Source organism: Schistocerca piceifrons, chromosome 3 (genome assembly GCF_021461385.2).
Source record: "Schistocerca piceifrons isolate TAMUIC-IGC-003096 chromosome 3, iqSchPice1.1, whole genome shotgun sequence".
NCBI classification, from domain to species: Eukaryota; Metazoa; Arthropoda; class Insecta; order Orthoptera; family Acrididae; genus Schistocerca; species Schistocerca piceifrons.
In genome coordinates, this window is record NC_060140.1 from 333,855,639 (window position 1) to 333,881,999 (window position 26,361).

The 26,361-nt window shown below is 40.4% G+C and overlaps 1 protein-coding gene across 5 annotated transcripts in view; it reads left to right on the forward strand.

The window, feature by feature from the left end:
- Window positions 1-26,361, forward strand: part of LOC124788328 (FAD-linked sulfhydryl oxidase ALR) — a 416,232-nt gene that overhangs the window by 13,974 nt on the left and 375,897 nt on the right. Inside the window, exon 4 of one of the 5 annotated variants that reach the window (XM_047255572.1) lies at window positions 5,386-5,811. The exons of the other annotated variants lie outside the window; for them this stretch is intronic. Within the exon in view, the coding sequence (XP_047111528.1) occupies window positions 5,386-5,548 (163 nt within the window). The 3' untranslated portion in view covers window positions 5,549-5,811. Of the gene's footprint in view, window positions 1-5,385; window positions 5,812-26,361 lie in introns of those variants that run through there. 5 annotated transcript variants of the gene reach the window in all.

Here is a 26,361-nt window from a genome sequence, read left to right on the forward strand (position 1 = left end):
ATTATGTTGGATCAAGTTACGATGATGGTCATAACTGTTCAAGGCAGTGTTCAGTGTCAAGTTTGCTATTGGAATGTTTTTGGGATTCTGTTACAAAGTGATAATTCCAGTTGACGTTACATGTGAAGGAAAATAGATCCTTTGCCAAAGCAGCATGATTAAATACAGGTTTAGTGCAGAAAGTGAGACCCTTGGATAATACAGACAGTTCAGGAGGGGGGAGTGCGTGGAATGAGAGGTTGAGAACACTGCACTGTTGTGACCAGTTCCTGTGATCATGACAGTAGTGGAGGATGGTGGATGTTAAGGTGGAGGGCCAAACTTGGTCTGTGGTAGAGGAGTGGCTGTCTGGAGAGCTGCAGAGGGGCAGGAAGGGCAACACCATTGTTGAGGTGGTTTAGGAGAAGGTGGGATAGCTCGTTTAGGTGAAGTCTGCTGATGATTAAAACTTTAACTACTATGTGTGGCATGTGATGTGATGCGAGGTGTGTAGCTATGAGTTAAAAGGTTGGAACTGTTGCAAGTGGAAAGGGGGGGGGGTTGAGGTCACGTTGATGTTGTTGCAGTTACTCCACAATGCATCTCTTTGAAACTATTAAGCATGGAGTAAGGCATCCAATGTGGTAATAACATATGTTAAACAGACCTCTTTTCTGTACATACTGTTGGAGCAGTTGGAAGAATACACAGACTACTCCAAGCAAATATCTTCTCAGTGGAGATTTAAACTCTTGCTGCTACAAGGCTGTAGAGTAGTTTAAAGTGAGTGTCTGTGGCATCAGTTCTTTTGGATATTCTTGCAGAAACTACCTCTCTATGTAAATACCAATTCATTTAACATTGTATTACAATATGAGAGAGAGTAATTATCCTTCTCCTTGCTGCTGTAATTGAGGGCCAGAACATATTCTGAATAAACTGAGAGACCCATTTTTCATCTGTAATAAGATTGACACACTATGCTGTCCCTGTAATGAAGTTATTAATTTGTATGCCTGGTACTAATGTGTATGGTGGCTTAATTTTTTCATTTTCCTTCAACACATTTTCCTCTGAGTAGAACTGTGCTGATAGTTCACTTTAAGTTTCACACATTTCTAGTTGGTGCAAAGTGGCGAGCATCTCATGAAACTGCAGTTGGGCAGGATATTAGTGAGTACCAACACCTGGCTTACAGGACAAGCATCTGTGTTAGGCTCTTATGGGGGTATCATTGGAAACAAAACAGTATAAGAGTGCATGTTTAAATAATTATTTTTGTTAGTAAAAGAGTAGGAAGGGTCATTTGTGAATGAATTATTGCTCTCTCCCACCTCCAGTACCCATCCACTCGTGCAGAAATTAAACACACACACGCACACACACACACACACCTAGTAGCATATTGCACACTCTATTTTGTCTTGATAACTGCAGTGACAGTTGACTCCATGAGACAAATGGAAGTTTTGGACAATCATTATGATCCATGACTTCTCAGTAGGATGGCTCTTATTTTAGCCGTGTGATTTTTTGTTTGTGCTACTTCCTAATTTGGTGGCATTGAATAAAAGATTACTTGTAATTTGGGTGTCATAGGAAAAGACCCTTACATTTACAGAAACAAAAAATCACAAAAATCTCATTTATTTTTGATCTCAAAAAATTTCATTAACCAATTACCTTCAACTTAATAATTAAATTTGTTGTATTATCGTAAATAACACAATTTATAACACTACTACATGCAATGTCTGTGAAGTGAATAATGAAGCCCGATACAAGGCGATTGTTGGGAGACGCACTATACTCCTGCATTATAGCATACCCACAATGTATCAAGAGTGAGCCGTTAGGAAGAATGGACAGTGCAATGTTATACATACTGTACTATACTGTATTTAAATTTAAAGAAACATTAGAAGTAAAAACATTTCAGAAACTTAACAAATAATGTACAGCAGTTAGACAAACTTCACTCAGACGTTGGCCAAACAGTAAGATCAGTTTCAATGTGGTATATAAAGCAAACTATCAAATACAGTATGATAACTTATAACACTGCCTGCAAGCCACAGTAAGTCATTGCTCTGTTGCTTTTACGAAGTCAGTCAGCTTTCTTCTGCATGTCATTTCATACAGTTCATTATTGCGTATTGTTAAATGCTCATCGAGTGCAACAACTCGGTTTACTTTTTTGCTCCATCCATGTAATCACTTTATTTATATTATCTAGTATTCCACCTGTACTCCATCTGTCCTTTCTTTTTCAGCTTCAATTTCTTCATCCTCGTCTGCTTCACTACTATCATTTTGAACAACATCAACAATGCCCTTGTCATCGATGGTCTACAAAATCGGTTCTTTGTTATCAACAACTACCCAATGGTTCAAGTCTTCAGGATGAATACAGCACTGCAGAACATCACATGCAGATTGGCTGTCACTGCTGTTGAAATTTGTCACTACAGTGTTCATCATTAGTATTTTATTCAATGCAACACATGTTCCAGCAATTCCTAATCAAAATGCTTTGCCATGCCAGGCCTACTGAATAGAAAACATTCTTAGCATTAAAATATTTCAAAAACATTTGCATTTTTTCATCTGAATTTATTGTTTTGAAGTGAGCAGTTCATGGTGATAAGCCTTAAATGCTCATATGATATCCTGATCCAGCAGCTGATATAATGCCATCTTATTTTTTGACAAAACCAAAGTTTTTATATTTCCATCTTCTGATTGCAGCACATCAGCAGGTGAATGAGTGGAACAGTAATCAAGGAGATAAAATTGTCATTTCCATGTAAATCCAACTGAAATTTTTCACCTTGGATTTTAATACTTGGCCTGGAAAGCGATAAACCTTCTCTTATCTTTATTAAAAACCACCTATAAAGGCATTTGTCAAGTCCCTGGACCTTTAGAAATGCCCCACATGGTATACATTCCAATCTTTGTCCACTGCAAGCTAGTGCTTCTTCTACGCCGCGGACGAGATGTAAATCTCAGTCTTTCTTTCTGCAGAAAGCCGCTGAGGAGACGATACAGTAGCTTTTTTTGTGCTTCTCCTTGTTATTCCAGTGATTCTGGATGTGGTGTTCTGTTATTTGCGCAGGCCGGAGCAGATGACTTACTTAGCTCACAACTAGTTTTATTAAAAAGTTGTTTCATGTACAGCACATAATATTTTCAGTTTATAATGTTGCTCAATTTATAATGTTTCAAGTTCATATTTTAGGCGTTTCATCAATTCCTACATGCCTCAAAGGCATTGACACTTTTAATGCTGTGTTGTAAATGAATTTTTTGGATACATCAAACAATGGAAAATCCAGGATGGAATGTAACAATATTATGAAAAGGAAAGTCGCTCTTCACCGTACAGTGGAGATTCCGAGTCGCAGATAGGCACAACAAAAAGACTGTCCCAGTATAAGCTTTCGACCAACAATGCCTATCGAAAATAGATGACACACACACACACACACACACACACACACACACACACACACACACACAATTCAGCCTCTGGTAGTTGAAGGCACATCTGAAGTGTGGCTTCAGCTGCCAGAGGCTGCAGTTGTTTGTTTGTGTGTGTGTGTGTGTGTGTGTGTGTGTGTGTGTGTGTGTGTGAAACCAATTTATTTCTAGAAAGTAGACATAACACAAATTTTTTCTGTCACTTATGTTCTGGGAGTGGCAGGGACTTTTAAAATCATCTGGGAAAGAACTGTGGCAACTTCTTCGCGTACGGTTTGTTGTTATTATGCGATAGTGTTGTAGACTATTTTGTTGGTCTTATCTTATATTGGAAAGAATCACTCATGTCACTGTGCAGGGAGAGCAGATAATCAGGAAACATTTACCTCAGAAATGTGAGTCAAAAATGAAAAATTTGGACTGTAACTCATACCATAACATTCCAGCTCATATTATAGTGGCTGCAGTAAGTTCTGTAATATTTTACCATATTAATCCATTGATATGTTTACTGATGTTGTCTTTCTCAAGGGAAGTTGCTTTTGCCTAAGGGATATTCAGCAAACGTCCACGAAGTTCACATACAAATGAAATTAAGGCCCCCATTTATCTGGTCGTATGTTCAGCTAATATATTTGTTGAAGGTGTCTTAGTCTGGTCTAACCCATAATTTCGGCATTGTTATTTTTTATCTTTCTTTTGTATTGTTCTTTTTAGACAAAGGAAGGTGAATTGGTGTTGCCTTCTCTCTCTCTCTCTCTCTCTCTCTCTCTCTCTCTTTCTCTCTGCGCGCGCGCGCGCTCGCCTCTGTGTGTGTGTGTGTGTGTGTGCGTGTGCGGGCCCACATGTGTGCGTGTGGGCGCGTGCGCACTTGTGTATGTAAGAATGTAAGATAAGAAATGACATTGGTAAATGCATAAAGGAACCACACAGAATATTAACTATTAAACTTCTAGAAACTAAAGTGAAGTACTGCTGTGGAGTGAAATTTATTGGGAATTTCGCACTTTTAAATTTTTTTATGCTGTAGCACAGTTAGCTTACCATCTCTCAGAATTCTGTGCGTTCCTGACAAAATGTGAATTTTGTGACGAATACAATTTACAGCTGATCTACAGTTTACGTCACCAGTAAACAACAGCTAATCAACAATGAATTGTTACAAATAATGTTGGAAACTGAATATATAAAAAAAATATATTGTAATATAAATTTCCATAGTGAATCAGTCACAGGGCCAGTATTAAAGTTCTTATAAGGAGTTTTTATTCGAAACATACTGTTTAATTTGCAATTTGTCTTGTAACATCTGGAACGCCAACTGGAACAGTTTATTGAGACCCATTCTCAAGAAAACGGAAGTGTACAGTTGAATGGTGGAAGATACTATGAAGAAATAGTGTTCAGAAGAGGACAGAATTTTTCTTCAACATTTGAAGGTACATTTTTTTATTCATAATTTTCCTTATTGAACTTTGTAACTGGCCCTAAGATCAGTAGAGTAGTAACAAATCTAGTATTATTATTATTATTATTATTGTTATTATTATCTGTTTGTGTTTATATGTTATTTTGTATTCAGTAATGGCTTGACGCATTTTTCTGAATGCTGGATAATGAACACTTATCACACACAGTACAAGAACAACAGATTTTTCAAAAACACATTATGAATGGAACTTATTGGTGCTACTTTGACTTTTGGTAAAGGAAATTCTCATAGCTATTAGTTTTATGATATTAAATGCAAATTGATGTGTGAGTTCATGTCAGTTCATCATCCAGGTTTTCAAGAATTGTTATAATAGTTATTTTCACACTTATTCCAATTGGTTGGCTTGCTTAGTTCATCCAGAGTCTAGTATCTTTAACATCATTGTTGTTTCACATACATAGTACTAATTGTCTGTTTTCCTCCTGCAGACTTACTGTCAGCCCTCCTGAAACCAAGTCAAGAAAAGACCTTTCTCAGTGGTTGTGCAGAATTCATAATAATATAAATGTCAAACTAGGTAAGGAAAAGTTTGACTGTTCATTAGTTGATGAGCGTTGGAAGGATGGTTGGAAAGATGGATCTTGTGATTAGTCACATTTTGTTCTCTGCAGAGAAATCATTTCTGTGATACTTCATTCCTGGAGGAAAAAGTGATTTTCTGTTATTTTAGGAGAGCTATGTGAAATGAAATTTAAATAGTGCTACTGTAGTATTATGTATGTATGTATTATTTATAATTGTGTATTCACATAAAATGTAGAAACTCAGGACCAATAATTCAAGATATTGAAAAGATTTTGAAGCTTAACTGAGACTGTGTGCTTGAGTTGAAATAAATTTATTTACTTTTGTGATTCGTGTTGTGTCATCTGGTCACAGCTATTGGGCTCTTCCCTAAATTGTTAATTTTACTATGAATTTGATGTGAAATGTGCTTTCTATATATTCCTTCTTTTCTGCACTTCCCCATCATAAACTCTGTTCTTGGATTTAATTTTATGGAAATAAGTGTGATTTTGATAAACCTGAACATTTTCTTAGCAATTAAAAAATAGCAATGCATCATTGTCGTTAACAACTCAGTATGTGTTGACTACCATACTGTAATAACAGTGGTAGTTAATATTTATATTTGATTGAAGCAGTAACAATTTCTTAATTAACTTTCATTCATGAAGATGAAACAATAAACGAGTATGTATTGCTGACTGTAAAACTTTCCATGAATAGCTGCACTTCTCTAACACAGATTGTAAGAGATAGTGATCTTTCTGCATGTGGTTTTGACTATCATCAAATTAACTCAAAATATCAAAGGACAGTAATGTTAAATGTATTTTAATGTTTCAGATTCAAAATAGCTGATAATTACATTGGTTAAAAGGCTTAGAATCCCAGACTTTTACAGAAGCGGAAAAATATGATTGCTAACAGAAAATTCATTTTGCCCATATTACAGATAAGGTGAGATAAAGTGTGTTCAGGGAGATGCACCTACCTGTGCACAAATGTTACATGTTTACGGACAGACTAGAAGGATAAAAGGAGGGGTGGAGATGAAAGTACTATAAAACTCAGATAGAAATGACAGGAGAGAATTTTACAGATACTGTAGCCTTGGATGTTCTGAGAAAGGGTGGAAAGGCATGATGGACCAGTAGGAGCAATAGAGATGTATAGCATAATGTTGGGATGTTTAGGGTACCGAAATGTGTTCTTACATGTTGAATTTTGACATGTTATTGCAGGTAGTGAAAGGCAAAGAATTTAAATAATGAAAGAGCCTTAAATCCTCATTGTAACATTCCAAAAAGTGTTGCAAGGTTAATGTGCATTAGAACTACTTTCCGTTTGATGATACTGTGCAGCCTTTACAATTGCTGTTCACTTTCGTTTAAACTTCTCAGCAGTTGAGAGGCTGTGGTCAATGTACAAAGCTATTCACAAATGATTTGCCTCTCTTTATGGTAGACCTCTTCAAAGTCAAATCAACAACTGCTTTCAAGGCACAAGTTGCCCACGAATTTATAGTTGCATTATGATCTGCGTAGAAGTTACCACCATTTGCCATGTGATGCCAAAAGTGTGATTATCCCTGGCTAGTGACATCATTCTTGATTAAAAATAAACACTCATTACTCCTTGTACAGAGGTGGCAACCCTTTTTTATTTAACTCCATCTTCTTCACTGCTACAATTGTCATTGTGTTATAGATTTTCACTTTCTCATATGATGATGTGACATCTTGGTTAAAATGCTAGTCTTTCAGGATTTTATTTTATCCTCCATTTTGTAAAAAGAACAATTGGTAACTTAATTTTCTGGATGTATCACCGATCAAACTGATGAACAGAGCTAGGAGCCATTGCATACAGGAAAGCAACAGATACAAATGATGTGACAGCATAGGGTTACCTTGTGTAATATTTCTTGGTAGTCCCCTTGAATTTGCTGTGGGATCCTAATATCAAAATGACTAAATATTTCACTGATCCACCTATCTACTGTCTTCAAAAGAGATGCTGCTCCTGCTGCTCAGTACTGTCGAAATCTGATGCCAAGGCTGGAAACTGTACCTTATGTAGACCCCCATACTTACATAGCGTATATGCCTTCCATCATAGGTGCTGCCCCACAGACTGTGAGAATGTGGCACCTCGGCGAATGACATAACGCATTCCAAGGCTAACAACAAACACTTGGGCTGGCTGCACCAAACAGTGTGTTTTGGTCCAAGGTAGTACAGGGTTTCATGTTTCCCTAAAAGGAAAGCATTTATCTCTGTTAATCAAAATGTCTGCACCCTAATTTCAGTTGCTTCCTTACAAACACTGTTAGAAAAACTGGACCTACTGGCAACTGTCAGGGTCCTGTCACATTCCTCCCCATCTCCCCCTTTTAAGCACTGTTCCATTAACGCCAGTTATCCTGGCTGCTGTAGCTCTGTGAGACAGCAGTGTTTCATGCATCTGTCCTGAAATGTGCAAATCAACTGGCCAATGTAAGCCTTCCCACATCAATGTTGAATTTTGTATGTCATGCTTCCTAAATCCCAAATCATCCATGACAGTTGAGTAGTCTCCTAATCTTAGCAGGTGGACAGAACAAACTTAATGTCACATCTCATTAAAATTCTTCTAATCTTAAAAGAATGTGCTCCCAGCATAAGGAACAAAGGTCACAGATCTACGCTCCTAATCATGCACCTCTGAGGATGATCCAAACTCCATAGCCTGACGAATCTGCTTCTTTGAGTAGCCATCTTTCCTTAAATACAGATGCCAAGCGGAAGTTTCTTTGGGTGGCAACTCTTTGCATGCAGGTACCAACTGGTATATATTGGTTAAACTGGAAGCTTCCCATCTCTTTCAACTTTCATGGTAAATTTAATGCTGGGATGAAGGCAGATGCAGTGGTCCAAAAATCAGTTCAGAGCATCACGTTCACGTGTCGTCAACATATCTCCAGAAGCATGTTTGTTGCAAATCCGAAGTCCACAGTGCCCTATCTCTGATGTCTTCCATGAATAAACTGATAATTGAGGGCAATAAAGGTCTACCCATATCTCCAGAAGCATGTTTGTTGCAAATCCAAAGTCCACAGTGCCCTATCTCTGATGTCTTCCATGAATAAACTGATAATCGAGGGCAATAAAGGTCTACCCATAGTCACTCAATCATTCTTTTCTATAATATTACCATTAATTGAAAAATACATGCAAGTCAGTGCATGACAACTAAGCTTCACAAACTCCTCATCCAGTTTTTCATTAATCCAAGTTGAGGGCTCTTCCAGAGGGACTTGTGTAAATAGAGATACCATATCAAAACTCATAAGTAAATCCAAAGAACCCAAACTGAAATATTTCAGTCATTGAATAAAATGCAGCTAATTGAAGATATGACGTTCACACTTGACAACAAATCGGTGAAGAAGAAATGTTAAATACTTTGCCAGCTTGTAAGTGGCTGCATACAAACTACTAACAATAGAGTGTAAGGATACCACTTTCTTATTTATCTTTGGGAAACCATACAACTTAGCAAAAAGGCAAACCCAGATGAAGTGTTAACAATGGAAGAAGTATTAACACCCACTTAGCCAAACCAAAACTTAACCACCTGGCACAAACTGATAAATTAGCCATAGCGCAACTTGCTTTTCAAAATGAAGCTCATGAAATAAAATTAGAAAGAGTAGTGTTTTAGACTAGACAATGCAGTGTTAATGTGCAGTTGTGTAGAGGGGCAATACAATTTATAAACATGGTGTTAATTTTAACACAAAATAAGAGAAAGTCAAAATAAAATAAAATGTAATTGCTGACTTTGCATGAAGAAAGTAACAGTTGATTACTTTTAATCAAGAAAGATGTTACCAGCCAGAGAAAATCACACATGCAGCATCAAGTGACAAATGGTGATGCTCTCTATAAGGCTCATTATGCTCCTATAAATTCAAGCTTCCCCAGATCTTTCAATGCAGTTGTCAATTTATCTCTGAAGATGTCTCCCACAGATGGGGACAAAATGACAGTGAATAGTTTTATGCAAGGGCTGTTCAATAAATAAAGAATGATTTTTTTTTACAACATACCTTTACTCATACTCATAATTTCGATGTTCCTTCTCAAAGTAGTCTCCCATGAATGCGATTCATTTGTCCCAGCATTTCTGCCAGTCTTCAAATACATGCTAGAAACCATTTTTTGAGAGGTCCTTCAAAATTGCCTCCGCAGCATTCACCACTGCTTCTGATCATTGATAATGCCTCCCACAAAAGTGTTTCTTCATGTTAGAGAATAGAAAAAAGTCATTTGGGGCTAAATCTGGGCTTTAGGGAGGGTGAGGGATGTTGATTTTTGCAAGATATTCAGCAACAGCATTGGCAACATGTGGCCGCGCATTATCAGGGTGCAGCATCCAGCGTGCTTCACAGAAATGTGGTCTTTTGCACCTGATATGGACTTCCATGTTTTCAGGACATCCCTGTAGTATTGTCCAGTTACTGATGTGTGTGCCGGTACAACATGCTGATAAACCATTCCATGAATATCAAAGAATTAGATGACCATAACTTTCCTAGCAGAAGCAACCACTTTTCCTTTTTTGAGGTTGGTGATGGAGATTTTCACACTGAGCTTTGCTGTTTGCTCTCAAGATCAAAATGATGTAGCCAAGTTTCGTCAGCAGTGATTACATTTGAGAGAAACTCGGAATCTTCCTCTAACATCAACTTTAACTGCATGCAGACCTGCTTGCAAATGTCCTTTTTTGTTCAGGCATCGACAGTCTTGGAACCCATCGTGCACAAACGTGTCGTGTAATTTTCCTGTCACCAGCATGTGGGTGGGACCCAATGAAATGTTTAGTATTTCAGAAAGTGATCTTCAGGTAATTCGTTGATCCTCTCTCACAATGACAGCTGCAGTGTTGTTTTCTTTCATAAGAGCAGTAACTGGAGCACTGGGTCCAGCTTTCTTTAAATTGATTGTCTCCCCTCTTTAAGCATTTTAAAGCACCTTCTAGCTGTACTTTAGGGAAGAACAGACTCTCAATAGGCCTCCTGTAATATTGTATAGGCTTCAGCTGAAGATTTGTTGAGACAAAAGCAGAATTTCAAAACCGCATATTTTTCCTCGCTTGTTACCTCCATTGCAGCAGTAGGTGATACTGAACATGTCTGATTGTGCCTGCCTCTCACAGGCAGGAACCAAGAATCCCAACAATGAAACTACTACAGCATGTTTGTTGCACATTAAGCTAACAGAATATCATAAGGTAAAATTTTTGTGCGAGAAATTATGACCATAAAAAAATTATGATCATTCTGTATTGAACAGCCCTCGTATATTGACTGTGGTCTCTGAGCCTGGAAGATTGAACTGAATTATGTATTTGATGACTTGTGTCATCATGTATAATCTTGTTTCATAGCTGACCTATCCTCTAGTACTTTACTCAAGTTGGAATATATCTAAATTTTCTATATGCACTCCAATCTAATTCATAGTTTTATCCTCTCTGTCTGAAGGAACATGCTAAGCTATTTCTTAGAAAAAAGGGGGCTTATTGATGTGCAAACTTTAATGTTTCTTCTTTAAGCTTTATTTTCCCAACAAACTGTGAAAGTGGACCACACACGGCAAAAGTCTGATGTATGAACTATTCAGTGACATAGTCAACATAGCACTATCAAATTGTATAATATTGCAGTCAGGAATCCTAAAGGTTTTATCATTGAAATCTGTGCATATTTCTCAGGCAGTTCCATGTTTCAACATTTTGGTGCAGTTCCACAGTTGCATAAATTTTTAAAAGGGTTTGATTCCTAACTCTTTCTGTCCTCATTGCACTCATTCGTGTTTCAGTTACCTTACGTAAAATTTCAATTTGGAATATCTTTCCCGTGCTTTGACATATTTTGCATTACTGAATCACAGACATTAGTTTCCTTACTTGTTATTATGGCAGTTTTAAGCCACAATTATGAGATGGCATAATTACTGTTTTGTCATTCTATGTTTATCTTTTATGGTTTTGGTAAGTTACATCAAGCCACAATTGTTCCTTGATCAGAGTAGTAGACGGTTCTATTCTCTTTTGTTATTAGAGAAAGTTAGTATTGTTACTTCAATTATCTGACTATTAATGAGACATTAAATTGTAATCCACAAAAGAAAACCATGTACATTTGTTTAACACTCCTGCTCCATTTTCACCTACAATATATCTACAACTTTCCTCACTGGTTTCTAGCATAATCATTATAAAACACTCTTTGTTTGTTGAAGTTTCAGTTGCAGTTGTTTTTGAAATAGTGGTCTCCAACCAGAGGTGGCAGTCACTTTAACATTTCTCATTTTTAACAACAAATAATCACTGAGAAAGGGCCTATAACGCACTATGATTTATGTTTGAAAGGACAGGGTTCATATTCTGATCAAGTTACACTAAATTAATTTTCCTATAGTTTTATTAAATTTCTTTGGGCAAGTGCTTGAAAGGTTCTTTCAGAGAGATGGTCAGTTCCTGCTCTGTTAATGTAAGAATTGAAAAAAAAACTAACTAATTAATTGTAATATTTATTCTAATCTCAGGATTTTAAATTAGGAGAGTCATACTGAAAGCTGAATGAATTCTGTTTTTATAATTGAAATACCAAATATGTAACAAAAATGATGCATCACTGTAATGTACATTGCACCGTGCAGGTATGGAACTCTGTCTCATTCAGGTCTCTTGAGATAAATAGCGTAAGTCTTGAGAAACTAGTAAAACATCTTGAGAAGTATTAAACTGTACTGCCCTTTCTTATTGACTGTGAAAATCAGTATACGTACTGCTAGTGTAGGGTCTACTCCCTAGAGGTGTAGTCATCAGGATAAGGCTACATTTAAACAATTACAGAATAAGTCACAATTGTCGTTGTCGTGAAAGTGCAAGAAATGGAAAGTCACACACAGCAGTTGGGCGTATCAATATGTGACTTTAAAAGGCCATATTTTTGACTGATCTATTCTAATTTAACATGGTAACATCAATTTTTTTACAAAAAGAAATAACACAGAACCAAACCTAGTGTTGATCCTATTCAAAAACAAATGCATTTCATTGAATACATTGTATTTGCTCTTCGACTAAATTATCCCATGATTTGTGTTTGGTCTAAACTTTGTATTCAAATTTGCAAATGCTTAGTCACAAAAAGAATGGTATGATAAATAGAATAATTTTTGCTTTAGGATCAATAAAAATTATGAACGTATTTTATTCACTGGTTAATGAAAACAAAGTAATGTATTTAAATCAAAGATGTGAGTTGGTTTGCTGAATTCCCGTACATTTTTACATGTTGTGCATACAGAGATGCAGACCCAATGTGCACTGTGATCTGTACAGTGAACCGTACGGTATAGTGGTGATTTAGTGCTTTCTTTAGGATGCATAAGTAGTGGATTCAGAAGCTTACCTTTCTTTGAAGGTATAGTGGGTACATTCAAGGGAAACAATCATGACTGTGAATAAAGTTTTGATTGGAAACAGTGGTATGTAAAATACCATCTGCCAAACAACGTTTAGTGGCTTGTGAAGTATAGGCAACAGTTGACGAATTTTTTATTGAGATAGATCAGGACAGCATAGGAGAAATGCTGGATTGCATTGGTTGAAAGAAAGTGTTATAGGAAATAGGGCACAACCACCAGCCTTAACATGTTAGAAATTTAACAACTGTTATCTAGATTACCGTCTATGCAAACCAGTGGTAATTGTGTTGGGCCTGTATGACTTGGCGAATGCAATGTGACTACTATTGTTCTCTTTGAAGCTTCCATACATGAATACGTTCTTGATGGATTATGCAGAACTGAGACTCATCTGAAAAGAAATGTGTTACCTCTCGTGAGTCCAGTGTTGTTGCTTGGCCCAACTCTGTCAGAGCACACCTCTGTGTTGCCATATCAAGGAAAGCCACAAAAATGATAACCATGCAGACAGCCTGTGTTGCTCCGTCACACAGTCCATGTGGATACTTTTTTTACTCTCAAGAAGCCCATTTCGTGACTCAGGTATGTGATGTGGCTGTACAGTCATCCACAGCTCAGCGAACAATGTCTGTCATCTCGTGCAAGATGCATGGGTGCTTTGAGGTCCTGCATGGTGGTGTATATGGCACTCTTGAACCCATCAATTTGCATAACATTCATGGGATCATGACTAGCACTGATAGTATTATTGTGGAATCATAAATCAGTCTCGATAGGTTGTGAACTTGCCTCGTGGATGACGCTGCACTGGATGAGTGAAGCTGTCGAATTCTAGTAAGTGCTCATAGACAATTGTCTTTCATACATAAGTCATAAAATGAATGTGATTTCTGAACGAAAAACTCATCGCTGAACATTTCGTTATGTACGGAATGTCATTGCTGTTACACCTACCTATGTTATGCAGTTGGGCTATAATGATAATCATGTGCATATCCAACCATGTAGTAATTTTCGTCCTAGTTTGTTGTTAATTGCATGCCACCTTCATGCTTTTGCTGTTTTAATGGCAAGTACTGTATTTTGGAAACTGATAGAATCAATGGATTAATGCTCTAAAGACCTCTTAAGCTGAAGAAACAACACATTGTTTAGAATGGTGCTTGGTATACATTATGGATGCTATGTGTTTTAAGTTTTCTGTGGCTATATTAAAGTTTTGTGTGCCTAGTTTTGTAAATTTTCATCCTCCCCAGTATGTTCTTTCTGTCACAATCATTCGTCCACTTGCAACTTTCAAAGTCATATTCCCTTCGTGCCAGAACTTACTTTTCCACACATATAGTGGATGTTAGCATGAGAATGTGGCCAGAGGAACTGTTGATTAAAAAAAAGTGTCTGAATACTTTTTGTGGGTCTAAATAGACAAGTACTCAAAGTTTTTTGTAACATATGACAGCATGTTTGACATTGCTTCATATATAAAATAAATACTACAGCATCTACAATCTCTGGTCGATATTCTCGTTACTAACAAGGTGGTGAATGTCCTAAAGAAGCATTGAAGCCAAAATGCCTATCTGTTAAAAATTGTGCACTGAAGCCTCTTTTACACAAAAAAAATCATACCTAAAATAGACTGCTTGTGATTGGCGCACACTGCATGCATGTGTGTAAATAGATCATTTGATTCCCCCCAGGGGATCCACACCTCTTTTGTGGATACGTGCGTAGCGAGCACGGGGCCCCGAGCTAATGTGGCCTTCCTTCCTTTCCGGGCTGCATACCTTCCCTTTCCGCATCCTTCCCCATCCCCTGTCTTCACCCCCCCCCCCTCACCTCTGGTTCTTTCCTTCACTTTCTCCCCCTCTGGGAGTATGGTTTGCGCCTACGTCCGGAGACGGACGCTTGTAAATGTGCCACATTCTTCTTCTTCCTTGCTTGTATGTCTTCTTCCTTCCTTTGTCCTTCTCTTTTCCTTACCTCTTCTCTTTACCCTTTTCTCCGCTGCGGCGTTTGAGACCCCCTCTTCTTTCCTTTCCCTTTCTCTTTCTTCCTCCCTGTGCGTGTCTGAAGGCCGACCCACGCACTTCCATGCGTAGCCGGTGACGGGGTAACGCGTAATTCCCCGCCCCGGGTAGACAGGTAGGACACGTACGTACCCCCTGGTAAAGGCCAGGCCCAGGGAGGGGTGATTACCCGAGCTGATACCTTCCGAAAGTGCCGATTGGTCCCTCCGTCCGTTTGTCGGGAGGTGTGACCTGAGGTGTGAACAATCACCTAAGGCGGGTGTGCCCTCGGTGAGGGCCCCCACAAGGGAGGAGCGCGCCATCGGAGACGCCGGTAATCATGGGGGATTCTTCCGCAATGGTTTCCTCACCTTCCACTATGTCTGCTCACAAACGTAAGTTCACTGAGTCTCAGCCACAGACGGTTCTTCCATCGTTGCCACAGTTCCTTGTTGTTTCTCGGTCTGACGAAGGTCACGACTTTTCCACGGTCAACCCTTTCATTATTCAGAAAGGTGTCGACGCAATTGCGGGTCCTGTAAAGTCTTGTTCCAGATTACGGAATGGTACCCTGTTGTTAGAAACACACAGTGCCCTCCAGGCTCAAAAATTGTTGCGTACTTCTCTGCTCCACACCTTCCCTGTCCGGGTGGAACCACACCGTACCTTAAATTCCTCGCGTGGAGTCGTTTATACACGCTCCCTCGATGGATTGTCTGACGAAGAAATTCAGCACTACCTGTCTGACCAGGGCGTCACCGCTGTTCATCGGGTTATGAAAAGGGTTGACTCGAACATCATTCCAACCCGCACTGTCTTCTTGACATTTGACAAAGTTCAACTCCCATCAAAAATCAAAGCAGGCTATGAGATAATTTCCGTTCGCCCTTATGTCCCAAACCCTACGCGTTGCTATCGATGTCAGCGGTTCAATCACACCAGCCAGTCCTGTTCCAATCCAGCCAAATGTGTTACGTGTGGCAAGGATGCCCATGAGGGTGCTTGTCCACCTCCATCCCCTCACTGCATCAACTGTATGGGTGACCACGCTGCTTCCTCTCGAGATTGCCCCGTTTTTAAGGATGAAAAGCTCATCCAGGAAATAAGAGTGAAGGAAAAGGTGTCGACCTTTGCTGCTCGAAAGTTACTCGCCAGTCGACAGCCCACAGTGCCTCAGAAAGGAAAATACAGCACTGTCCTTGCTTCTCCTCGGCCAACAAAGGAGGCGGCCACGCAGACTTGCGACCTCACATTTAGTACCACGGTCGTCAGATCGGCCAGCGCAAAGATCGCCCGTTCAACCTCACCACTTTCGCCTGCCCACTCTATGGCTCACCCTTCGTCGGGTTCTGCTAAATCTCGAGCCCAAAAGTCAGACGCCAAGTCTTCGAAAAAAGAGCATTCTCGTGAAGAGTTTTTACGTACTGCAACTTCACAACCATCGGTTCCTCCTTCATCTAAACATCATACCTCCAAGAAGGCTACGAAGAAACACAGTTCCTCTCCTTCTCCGCCAAGGCGTGTCCCAACTACAGCACCACCTGGCGGAAATCGCCCTCGGCCATCTTCCGTGTCGCCGAGGCGCACTGCTGGTGGCCGGTCAACTGGCCGATCGTTGGTGGCAGGAGCTGCTCCTGACCAACCTATGGATCAGGATCTTCTGCCTTCGACTGAATGCCATTCCATGCTGTCGGTCGCAAGCTCTGAGCAGTCGTTGAGTTGACAGCGCCCTTGGTCACGTTTCTCCATTTTCTGTTCACCCTATGTCCATTATCCACTGGAATATCCGCGGCATTCGCGCCAATCGGGATGAATTGTCGATCCTCTTACGATCCTACTCGCCGGTCATCTTCTGTCTTCAGGAAACAAAGCTGCGTCCCCATGACCGCTTTGTTCTCCCTCATTTTCAGTCCGTCCGATATGACCTCCCCTCTGTTGAAGGCACTCCAGCCCATGGAGGACTCATGATTCTGCTCCATGATACTCTCCATTATCACCCAATCCCCTTAAACAGTTCCTTCCAAGCTGTCGCTGTCCGTCTTTCCCTTTCTGGATACACGTTCTCTCTATGTACGGTATACATTCCATCGTCTACACCACTGGCACGAGCTGATCTCCTTCATCTTCTTGATCAGCTTCCACCCCCCTATTTGCTGGTTGGGGACTTCAATGCCCACCACCCGCTTTGGGGATCTCCACATCCTTGTCCACGTGGCTCACTATTGCTAGACGTCTTCCACCAAGCGGATCTAGTCTGCCTCAACACTGGGGTCCCCACATTTTTGTCTGCCTCCACGGCAAATTTATCTCATTTGGACCTTGCGGTCGGTACTGTTCCGCTAGCCCGGCGCTTCGAATGGTTCGCCCTTGATGATACACACTCGAGTGACCACTTTCCATGTGTCCTTCGACTGCAGCCTCAACTGCCATATATGCGCTCGCGACGCTGGAAGTTTGCCCAAGCCGATTGGACACTTTTTTCGTCTCTAGCGACATTCGATGCCCGTCGCTTTCCCAGCGTCGACGATGAGGTCACACATTTTACCGACGTTATTCTCACAGCTGCGGAACGTTCAATACCACGCACCTCCGAATTGCCCCGGCGCCCCCCAGTTCCTTGGTGGAACGAGGCATGCCGTGACGCAATACGTGAGCGGCGACGTGCTCTTCGCATTTTCCGTCACCATCCAACTTTGGCCAACTGTATCCGATACAAGCAGCTCCGTGCGCGATGCCGTCGCGTCATCCGCGATAGCAAGAAGGCAAGCTGGCAATTCTTTATTAGCTCATTTAACACCTTCACTCCCTCCTCGGAAGTTTGGAGTCGGCTTCGACGGTTCTCAGGCGCGCCTAGGTTCTCCCCGGTCTCTGGGCTCACTGTCGCGCATGATACCTTAGTGGACCCCGTCGCAATTTCTAACTCATTGGGTCAGCACTTTTCTGAGATTTCGAGCTCTTCAAATTACCCGCCAGCGTTTCTCCCGAAGAAACGTGCAGCGGAAGTGCGACATCTCGCTTTCTCCTCTCAAAATCGCGAAAGCTACAATACTGTTTTCTCCATGCGCGAACTCCAACATGCACTCTCTTCTTCTCGCTCCTCCGCCCCAGGACCGGATGGTATCCATGTCCAAATGTTGCTGCATTTATCAAACCATAGCCTGCGCTACCTCCTTCGCCTTTATAATCGCATTTGGACTGACAGTACCTTTCCCAGGCGATGGCGGGAAGCTATTGTCGTTCCCGTTCCGAAACCTGGAAAGGACAAACATCTCCCCTCTAGCTATCGCCCCATTTCTCTCACGAGTAGTGTCTGTAAGGTTTTGGAGCGTATGGTGAATTACCGTTTAGCTTGGTGGCTGGAATCCCGCAGTCTTTTAACACCAGCCCAATGCGGATTCCGACAACATCGTTCTGCCGTTGACCATCTTGTTGCTCTCTCCACTTATATCATGAACAATTTTCTCCGGAAACGCCAAACGGTAGCAATATTTTTTGATCTGGAGAGAGCATACGATACCTGTTGGAGGACAGGCATCCTCCGCACACTGTTCTCTTGGGGCTTTCGAGGCCGGCTGCCCCTTTTTCTTCGCGAATTTATGGCAGAGCGCACATTTAGGGTGCGGGTGAACACTACTCTATCCCGTACTTTCTCCCAAGAAAACGGGGTACCCCAGGGCTCCGTGCTAAGTGTATTACTGTTTGCCATTGCCATTAATCCAATTATGGATTGTCTCCTTCCTGATGTCTCGGGCTCCCTCTTTGTGGACGATTTTGCGATCTACTACAGCTCTCAACGGACCAGCCTTCTTGAAAGACGTCTTCAAGGATGTCTCGATCGCCTCCACTCGTGGAGCATCGATACCGGCTTCCGTTTCTCACCCAGTAAGACCGTTTGTGTTAATTTTTGGCGACGTAAGGAGTTTCTTCCGCCCTCGTTACATCTAGGTCCTGTCAACCTTCCGTTTTCCGACGTCGCTAAATTCTTGGGTCTTATGTTTGACAGAAAACTGTGCTGGTCCTCCCACGTTTCCTATCTTTCGGCTCGCTGTCTGCGTTCCCTTAACACCCTCCGTGTCCTGAATGGCACCTCTTGGGGAGCGGACCGAGTGGTCCTCCTCCGCCTCTATCGCGCCTTAGTGCGCTCGAAATTGGATTATGGAAGCATAGTCTACTCCTCTGCTCGGCCGTCTATTCTTCGGCGTCTCGACTCTATCCACCACCGTGGATTACGTTTAGTGTCTGGAGCTTTTTACACCAGCCCTGTGGAAAGCCTTTATGCTGAGACTGCTGAACCTCCGCTATCCAATCGGCGGGCAGCCCTTCTGAGTCGTTATGCTAGCCATTTGTCTTCCATGCCTGCTAATCCAGCCCATGACCTTTTTTTCGACGCCTCCCTTGATGTCGGGTATGCAGGCCGCTCCTCCTCCCTACTACCCCCGGGAGTCCGCTTCCGTCAACTGCTCCATTCCCTTTCCTTCCACTTTCCTAAAACCTTCTTGACAACTTGGGGTACAGCACCGCCTTGGCTCCGTCCCCGGATCGACTTGCTCAGAGGCCTATGTCAATTTCCCAAGGATGGTACCCCTACACTTGTTTACCGTCGGGCATTTGCTGCTCTATGTGCACAAATGACGGAAGCCACATTTATTTACACCGATGGCTCGAAAACATCGTTAGGTGTAGGGGGTGCCTATATTGTTGGCGACACCCCAAATCACTTTCGGCTTCCCGACCAGTGTTCGGTTTATACTGCGGAGCTTTACGCTATCCTCCAGGCTGTCCACTACATCCGCCGCCATCAGCGGATACAGTACCTAATCTGCTCAGATTCTCTCAGCTCTCTCCTCAGTCTCCAAGCTCTTTACCCTGTGCACCCTCTGGTCCACCGGATTCAGGACTGTCTGCGCTTGCTCCACCTGGGGGGCGTCTCAGTGGCGTTCCTCTGGCTCCCAGGACACGTTGGTATCTGTGGAAATGAGGCGGCCGATATAGCGGCCAAGGCTGCAGTCTCTCTTCCTCGGCCAGCTATTCAGTCTCTTCCGTTTACCGACCTACGGAGCGGTTTATGTCGCCAAGTTGCTCATTTATGGCATGCGCATTGGTCAACACTTCCCCATAATAAATTGCGGGAAGTGAAACCCCTTCCTTGCGCATGGACCTCTTCCTCCCGATCGCGTCGTCGGGAGGAGGTAATTTTAGCTAGACTCCGGATAGGGCACTGTCTTTTTAGTCATCGACATCTTTTAAGCGGTGATCCTCCCCCACTCTGTCCCCACTGCTCTCAGCCGTGGACGGTCAGACACCTTTTAATTGACTGCCCCTATTTTAATCCGTTACGCTCCCATCTACAGCTATCGCCCGATCTCTCGTCGATTTTAGCAGATGACACGCGCTCAGCTGACCGCGTTCTACAGTTTATTAGTGACAGTGAAATGACGTCAGTCATTTGAAGCCTTTTTTTTCGGGGACAACCAACCCCTTTCTATCGTGGATTTTTAAGCATTCCTTCTGCCTTTAGTTTCTCAAATTTTATGACTTTGTTCCCATTGCTGCTGATTTTAACTTTCGTTTTTTTCCTGTTTTCTACGTCACGGGCTGGGAGCTAATGACCATAGAAGTTTTGCGCCCTAAAACCACAAACAAAAAAAAAAAAAAAAAAAAAAAAAAAAGATCATTTGATTATGCGAAGTGCTGATTTCTAAAATCCAGAGTTTTCTGAATATGGCACGTAGGCAGAAACAGGTCAGCTGTGTTGTTGGCCAATATTGAAACTTTACCAATTGTCACCATTATCATTTGTGTTATAGTAATGGAATTTGTGTCTTCATCTTTATTACTTATTTTGTTTTCATGGATGTTGCATGAGAATTTATTTTTTACCTCTCTTCTCACGAGAGCAAATATTGGGAAGTACAAGAAATTATTTAGATTTTACAATACTTGAACAAAGAAGCAGCATGAATAAGAACATACATAGATTAAAAGAAGTTTTTCTAATGAAAACTATTTCACCAATGAGAAAAATCAGTGTTATTGACAAATAAAAGTATTTTTTGATGAAATTTGCTACTCGGAAAGAAAACAAGAGTCAAGGATGAAGTAAAAAGGTGCAACATACTGCCCTCTAAACATTGGTATGTTTCTATTTTATCAAGCAAATGAATGTTTTGTAATAATTGGACAATGCTTTCCATGTTACTCAAGTTTTCAGGATTGTGGTGGTTTCACCGTACACTTTTTCTGAGAACATTACTGTGAATTTGGCTTTGGTTCTTAAAAAGTATGCTACAATTGCCATCCTATTAAATGATGATAATATATTCCATTTTTTTGTAAGTAAGACAGTTTGTCATAACCTCACTTCCAGAGTAGTCAGAACACACAGTTTTGGCATCCATGTCTGAAAAAAATGTCAACTCATGGTAAAGGGAGTCTCAGTTCAGGAACAGTATGCCCAAGGAATTGCAATTGACTGACTTGCCGTGAGTAGTCTAGTAAAACAAGACAGTTGCATGTGTAAAAAGGGGCTTTATTTGTATGTGAAGATTATTGGTAAGAAGGTAAGTAAGGAGGTTATTACACAAGGACAGTACAAGGAAAATGGGCCTAGTGCATACCATACAGCAACATGACAAAAGCTGTTATTTCCAATTTACATATAAAAATACTTTTCACATCCAGAAAAAGGCTAACATAGTTGTGTATATCTACAATAGTAACATACAGAGAAGGTTGATGTCTGACTGCCTTGAAATATTTCACAGTTGTTCGTATGTTGAATTGTGCCCGATATAATGGATACAAAAATATTTCACTGTATTTCCTGGGATATTTGTAAGATATTATTAGGCTGATTTTTGTTTTGTTGACATCAGTATTCACTAAAATTATTGTGCTTACTACAGCTGTTTCCTGTTTGTACCAAACAGTTGCTACCACTAAAATGAAATAGCTACATCTTCCTCGTGTGTTTGATGTTGCAAGCCCACTGGATTGCATGTGTGCTATTCCCTGTGGAAAGTAAGCAACAGCTCTGTTTATGGCTCAGTGTACTTGCCTGGTGAACAACAGTTGGGGTGTCTTGTCCTCAGAATGCTGTGGAATTGTGACATGAGAAGCACTTGTATATTCCTGAGAGTGTGAGTGAGACATGTTTTACAGTAAGCGTGTCAGGACGTTCTGAAGAGGCTAAAGACTGTGTGAACTCATTTCCTCTCTCTACCCCTCTAGCATTTGTAGACTTAGAGAAAGCTTTTGACAATGTTGACTGGAATACTCTCTTTCAAATTCTAAAGGTGGCAGGGGTAAAATACAGGGAGCGAAAGGCTATTTGCAATTTGTACAGAAACCAGATAGCAGTTATAAGAGTCGAGGGACATGAAAGGGAAGCAGTGGTTGGGAAGGGAGTAAGACAGGGTTGTAGCCTCTCCCCGATGTTGTTCAATCTGTATATTGAGCAAGCAGTAAAGGAAACAAAAGAAAAATTCGGAGTAGGTATTAAAATTCATGGAGAAGAAATAAAAACTTTGAGGTTCGCCGATGACATTGTAATTCTGTCAGAGACAGCAAAGGACTTGGAAGAGCAGTTGAATGGAATGGACAGTGTCTTGAAAGGAGGATATAAGGTGAACATCAACAAAAGCAAAACAAGGATAATGGAATGTAGTCTAATTAAGTCGGGTGATGCTGAGGGAATTAGATTAGGAAATGAGGCACTTAAAGTAGTAAAGGAGTTTTGCTATTTGGGGAGCAAAATAACTGATGATGGTCGAAGTAGAGAGGATATAAAATGTAGGCTGGCAATGGCAAGGAAAGCGTTTCTGAAGAAGAGAAATTTGTTAACATCCAGTATTGATTTAAGTGTCAGGAAGTCATTTCTGAAAGTATTCGTATGGAGTGTAGCCATGTATGGAAGTGAAACATGGACGATAAATAGTTTGGACAAGAAGAGAATAGAAGCTTTCGAAATGTGGTGCTACAGAAGAATGCAGAAGATTAGATGGGTAGATCACATAACTAATGAGGAAGTATTGAATAGGATTGGGGAGAAGAGAAGTTTGTGGCACAACTTGACCAGAAGAAGGGATCGGTTGGTAGGGCATGTTCTGAGGCATCAAGGGATCACCAATTTAGTATTGGAGGGCAGCGTTGAGGGTAAAAATCGTAGAGGGAGACCAAGAGATGAATACACTAAGCAGATTCAGAAGAATGTAGGTTGCAGTAGGTACTGGGAGATGAAAAAGCTTGCACAGGATAGAGTAGCATGGAGAGCTGCATCAAACCAGTCTCAGGACTGAAGACCACAACAACAACAAACCCCTATGTTGAAAAATTGTGATGCATTAACCTGTCACATGACAAGATGCTACATACACAGAGTGGCTGACATACATGTTTCATTTAGACAGTGCATTCTCATTGAATTGCATGTTAAAGGGGGAAAAATGTGCTGTTGAAACTCCTCAGTCCTCATTGCACATTGGCACCAACAATGTTAGGAGATGGTGAAACTCTTTAAAGATGGAAGTGTGAGCATCCAAGGTAACCTCACATTGGTCACTTTCGAACTGCATCCTAACACTAAAAGGCTTTTGTACTCAAACAAATGTCACATATAATCAGTGCTGTTTTTCTGGGGGAACACTGGGGGATGCGTACCCCTAAACTTTTTCGTCGACAAAGTAATTTTTTTATGATGTTGAGAACTTGGAAGAGTGCCGAAGAATTATTTCATGGACATAAATTTTTTATTTCTTTTTTTTTGTGTTGGTAATTGCAATACGAACGATACAAGTGCAGTTTTTGGTGGGAAAAGCAATGTCATTTCGAAGCTGCGGCAACCGTTTTTGACAACTGAATCACTGGCAGCCATTTTGACAAGCACGTAGTGCCATCACCCGCTAATAGTGGGCGATGGTAGTGCTAAACGGATATGCGTACGCTCAAACGCCGAGCTACCAATAGATGTCTACGGTCCCGCTACCATGATGATGACATGGCTAAAAGCACACGGGTGGTATCCCATGCTTCAGTTATAAGTAATTTTCACTGCATTATATCCAATGTCAGAGTACCCTCAAACTTTTTTTTTAGAAAAAAAGCACTGCATATAATTACAAACTATGTAGGAAAGTTAAACCAACAGCAATAGAGATTTTTTTAAACCTTGTCAAGGAACAAGACTGGCAGGATGTGTATATTGCCGATAACATACATGATAACTATAATGCATCCTTAACACATTTCTCGTGCTCTTTGAGAGTTGATTTCCATTAGAACATTCTAAATGGGGTACTAGCAGTAATAGGAAGCTCAAGTAGTTGACTGGTTGGATAAGGATAGCATGTAGAACAAAACAGGAATTATATCAAAATGTTAGAAACTGTCACAATCAACCTACAGTAACCCGTTACAAACAGTATTGTTATGTGCGTAAAAATGTTATTAGGAAAGCAAGAGTATGTGGTATGCAAATAGAATAGCTAATTCACAGAATAAAATTAAAACCATATAGTCAGTTGTGAAGGAAGTGTCTGGTCAGCAGCACAAGGTTGATAATATCAAGTCAGTTCGTAGTAAAAATATTACTGTTACTGATAAATCAGGTATATGTTCAGTATTTAACAATCATTTTCTGAGCATTGCTGGTGAATTAAATAAAAATTTAGTTCCTACAGGGAGTCACATAACTCTCTTGGCAAATGCCTTTCTGAGATTGTCTGAAATACTCCTTTGTGATACAGACAAGGGGATATTGAGTCAATAATTAAATCACTGAAGACCAAGGACTCTCATGGATATTCTGGAGTGCCTAGCAGATTATTAAAGTACTGTGCTGCACATGTTAGCCCTCTATTTAGCCATATTTGTAATTTTTCCTTTAGGAATGGTCAGTTTCCTGAACAACTGAAGCACTCAGTAGTAAAGCCGCTGTATAAAAAGAGAGAAAGAGATAATGTAGACAATTTTAGACCTATTTCTAAGCCATCAGTGTTTGCTAAAGTTATTGAAAAGGCTGTGTATGTAAGGATAATTGATCATTTTATATCACATGATTTGCTATCAAATGTACAGTTCGGCTTCAGAAGTCATTTAACAACTGAAAATGCTGTATTCTCTTTTTCTCTGTGAGGTACTGGATGGGTTAAACAAAGGGTTTTGAGCACTAGGCATATTTTTCGATTTAACTAAGGCGTTTGATTGTGTTGATCACAAAATATTGCTCCCGGCATTAGACCATTACGGAATACGGGGAGTAACTCACAATTGGTTCACCTCTTTCTTTAACAGCAGACAGCAAAAGGTCATTACTGACAATGTTGAGAATGGCTGTGATGTGGGGTCTGAGTGGGGTACTGTCAAATGGGGGCTGTCCTAGGGATCAGTGTTGGGGCTACTCCTGTTTCTTATTTATATAAATGATAGTATTACAAGTAACTCTAAAATATTTCTGTTTGCTGATGACATTAGCTTGGTAGTAAAGGATTTTGTGTGCAACACCGGCTCAGTTTCAAATAGTGCAGTTGATGACCTATACAGTTCAACAAAACCTGATGTTTTAGACTTAATGCTGTCATGTTTACTATTTGAATGGTATCTGAAGCGAGTGATCCTTCTACACGAAAATTAGTCTACTTTGTTTATTTTCATTCGCTTGTATCGTATGGTATTATATTTTGGGGTAACTCTTCCCATTATAGAAGGATATTTTTGGCTCAGAAATGAGCGATTCGGGCAATAAGTGGTGTAAATTTCACGAACCTCTTGTCAACTCCTGTTCATGAGTCTGGGAAATTAAAATTGAAGAGTTTCCGCATGGATTACTCCTTCTATTCTGTCAAGGAGTTCCTTGAAAAATTAAGCAGATTCTTGTAGTATTATTGATTGCTTTTACTTAAACTTATGGATTGGCTTTTTTCGGGTTCTTAAACACTTTATTTTTATCTGCTATTATTTTTAAGTTATAACTTCATGTACTGACATGTTACATGACCTTGGAGATTTGCTCCTGAATTTGGTCCTATGGAACTTGTAAATAAAATAAAAATAAATTAGAGAAGACATGTCACTGTGAATGAAATTGCATCAGAACTTGAAATAGGACATAATGCAATCTAGAAAATGGTTTAAATTCTATGTTATGTAAGTGTTTTGTCCAATGGGTTACACATTAATATCCGAAAAATCACGAGCTCAGAAAAGGAACTATCATCCAAATCTATATCCAGAAATTTCTGAATGGAGACAATTTATTTGAGTATTGTGAGAACTGATGAAAGCTGGTTCCATAATTATTAGTCTTAAAAAAGATGATGCTGGAGTATGAAATGGCACCATTAGGATCTGCCATCAAAAAACAAAGCAAGGACTGCAGTGATAGATGTCTTCAGAAGAAGGTTACTTGGTG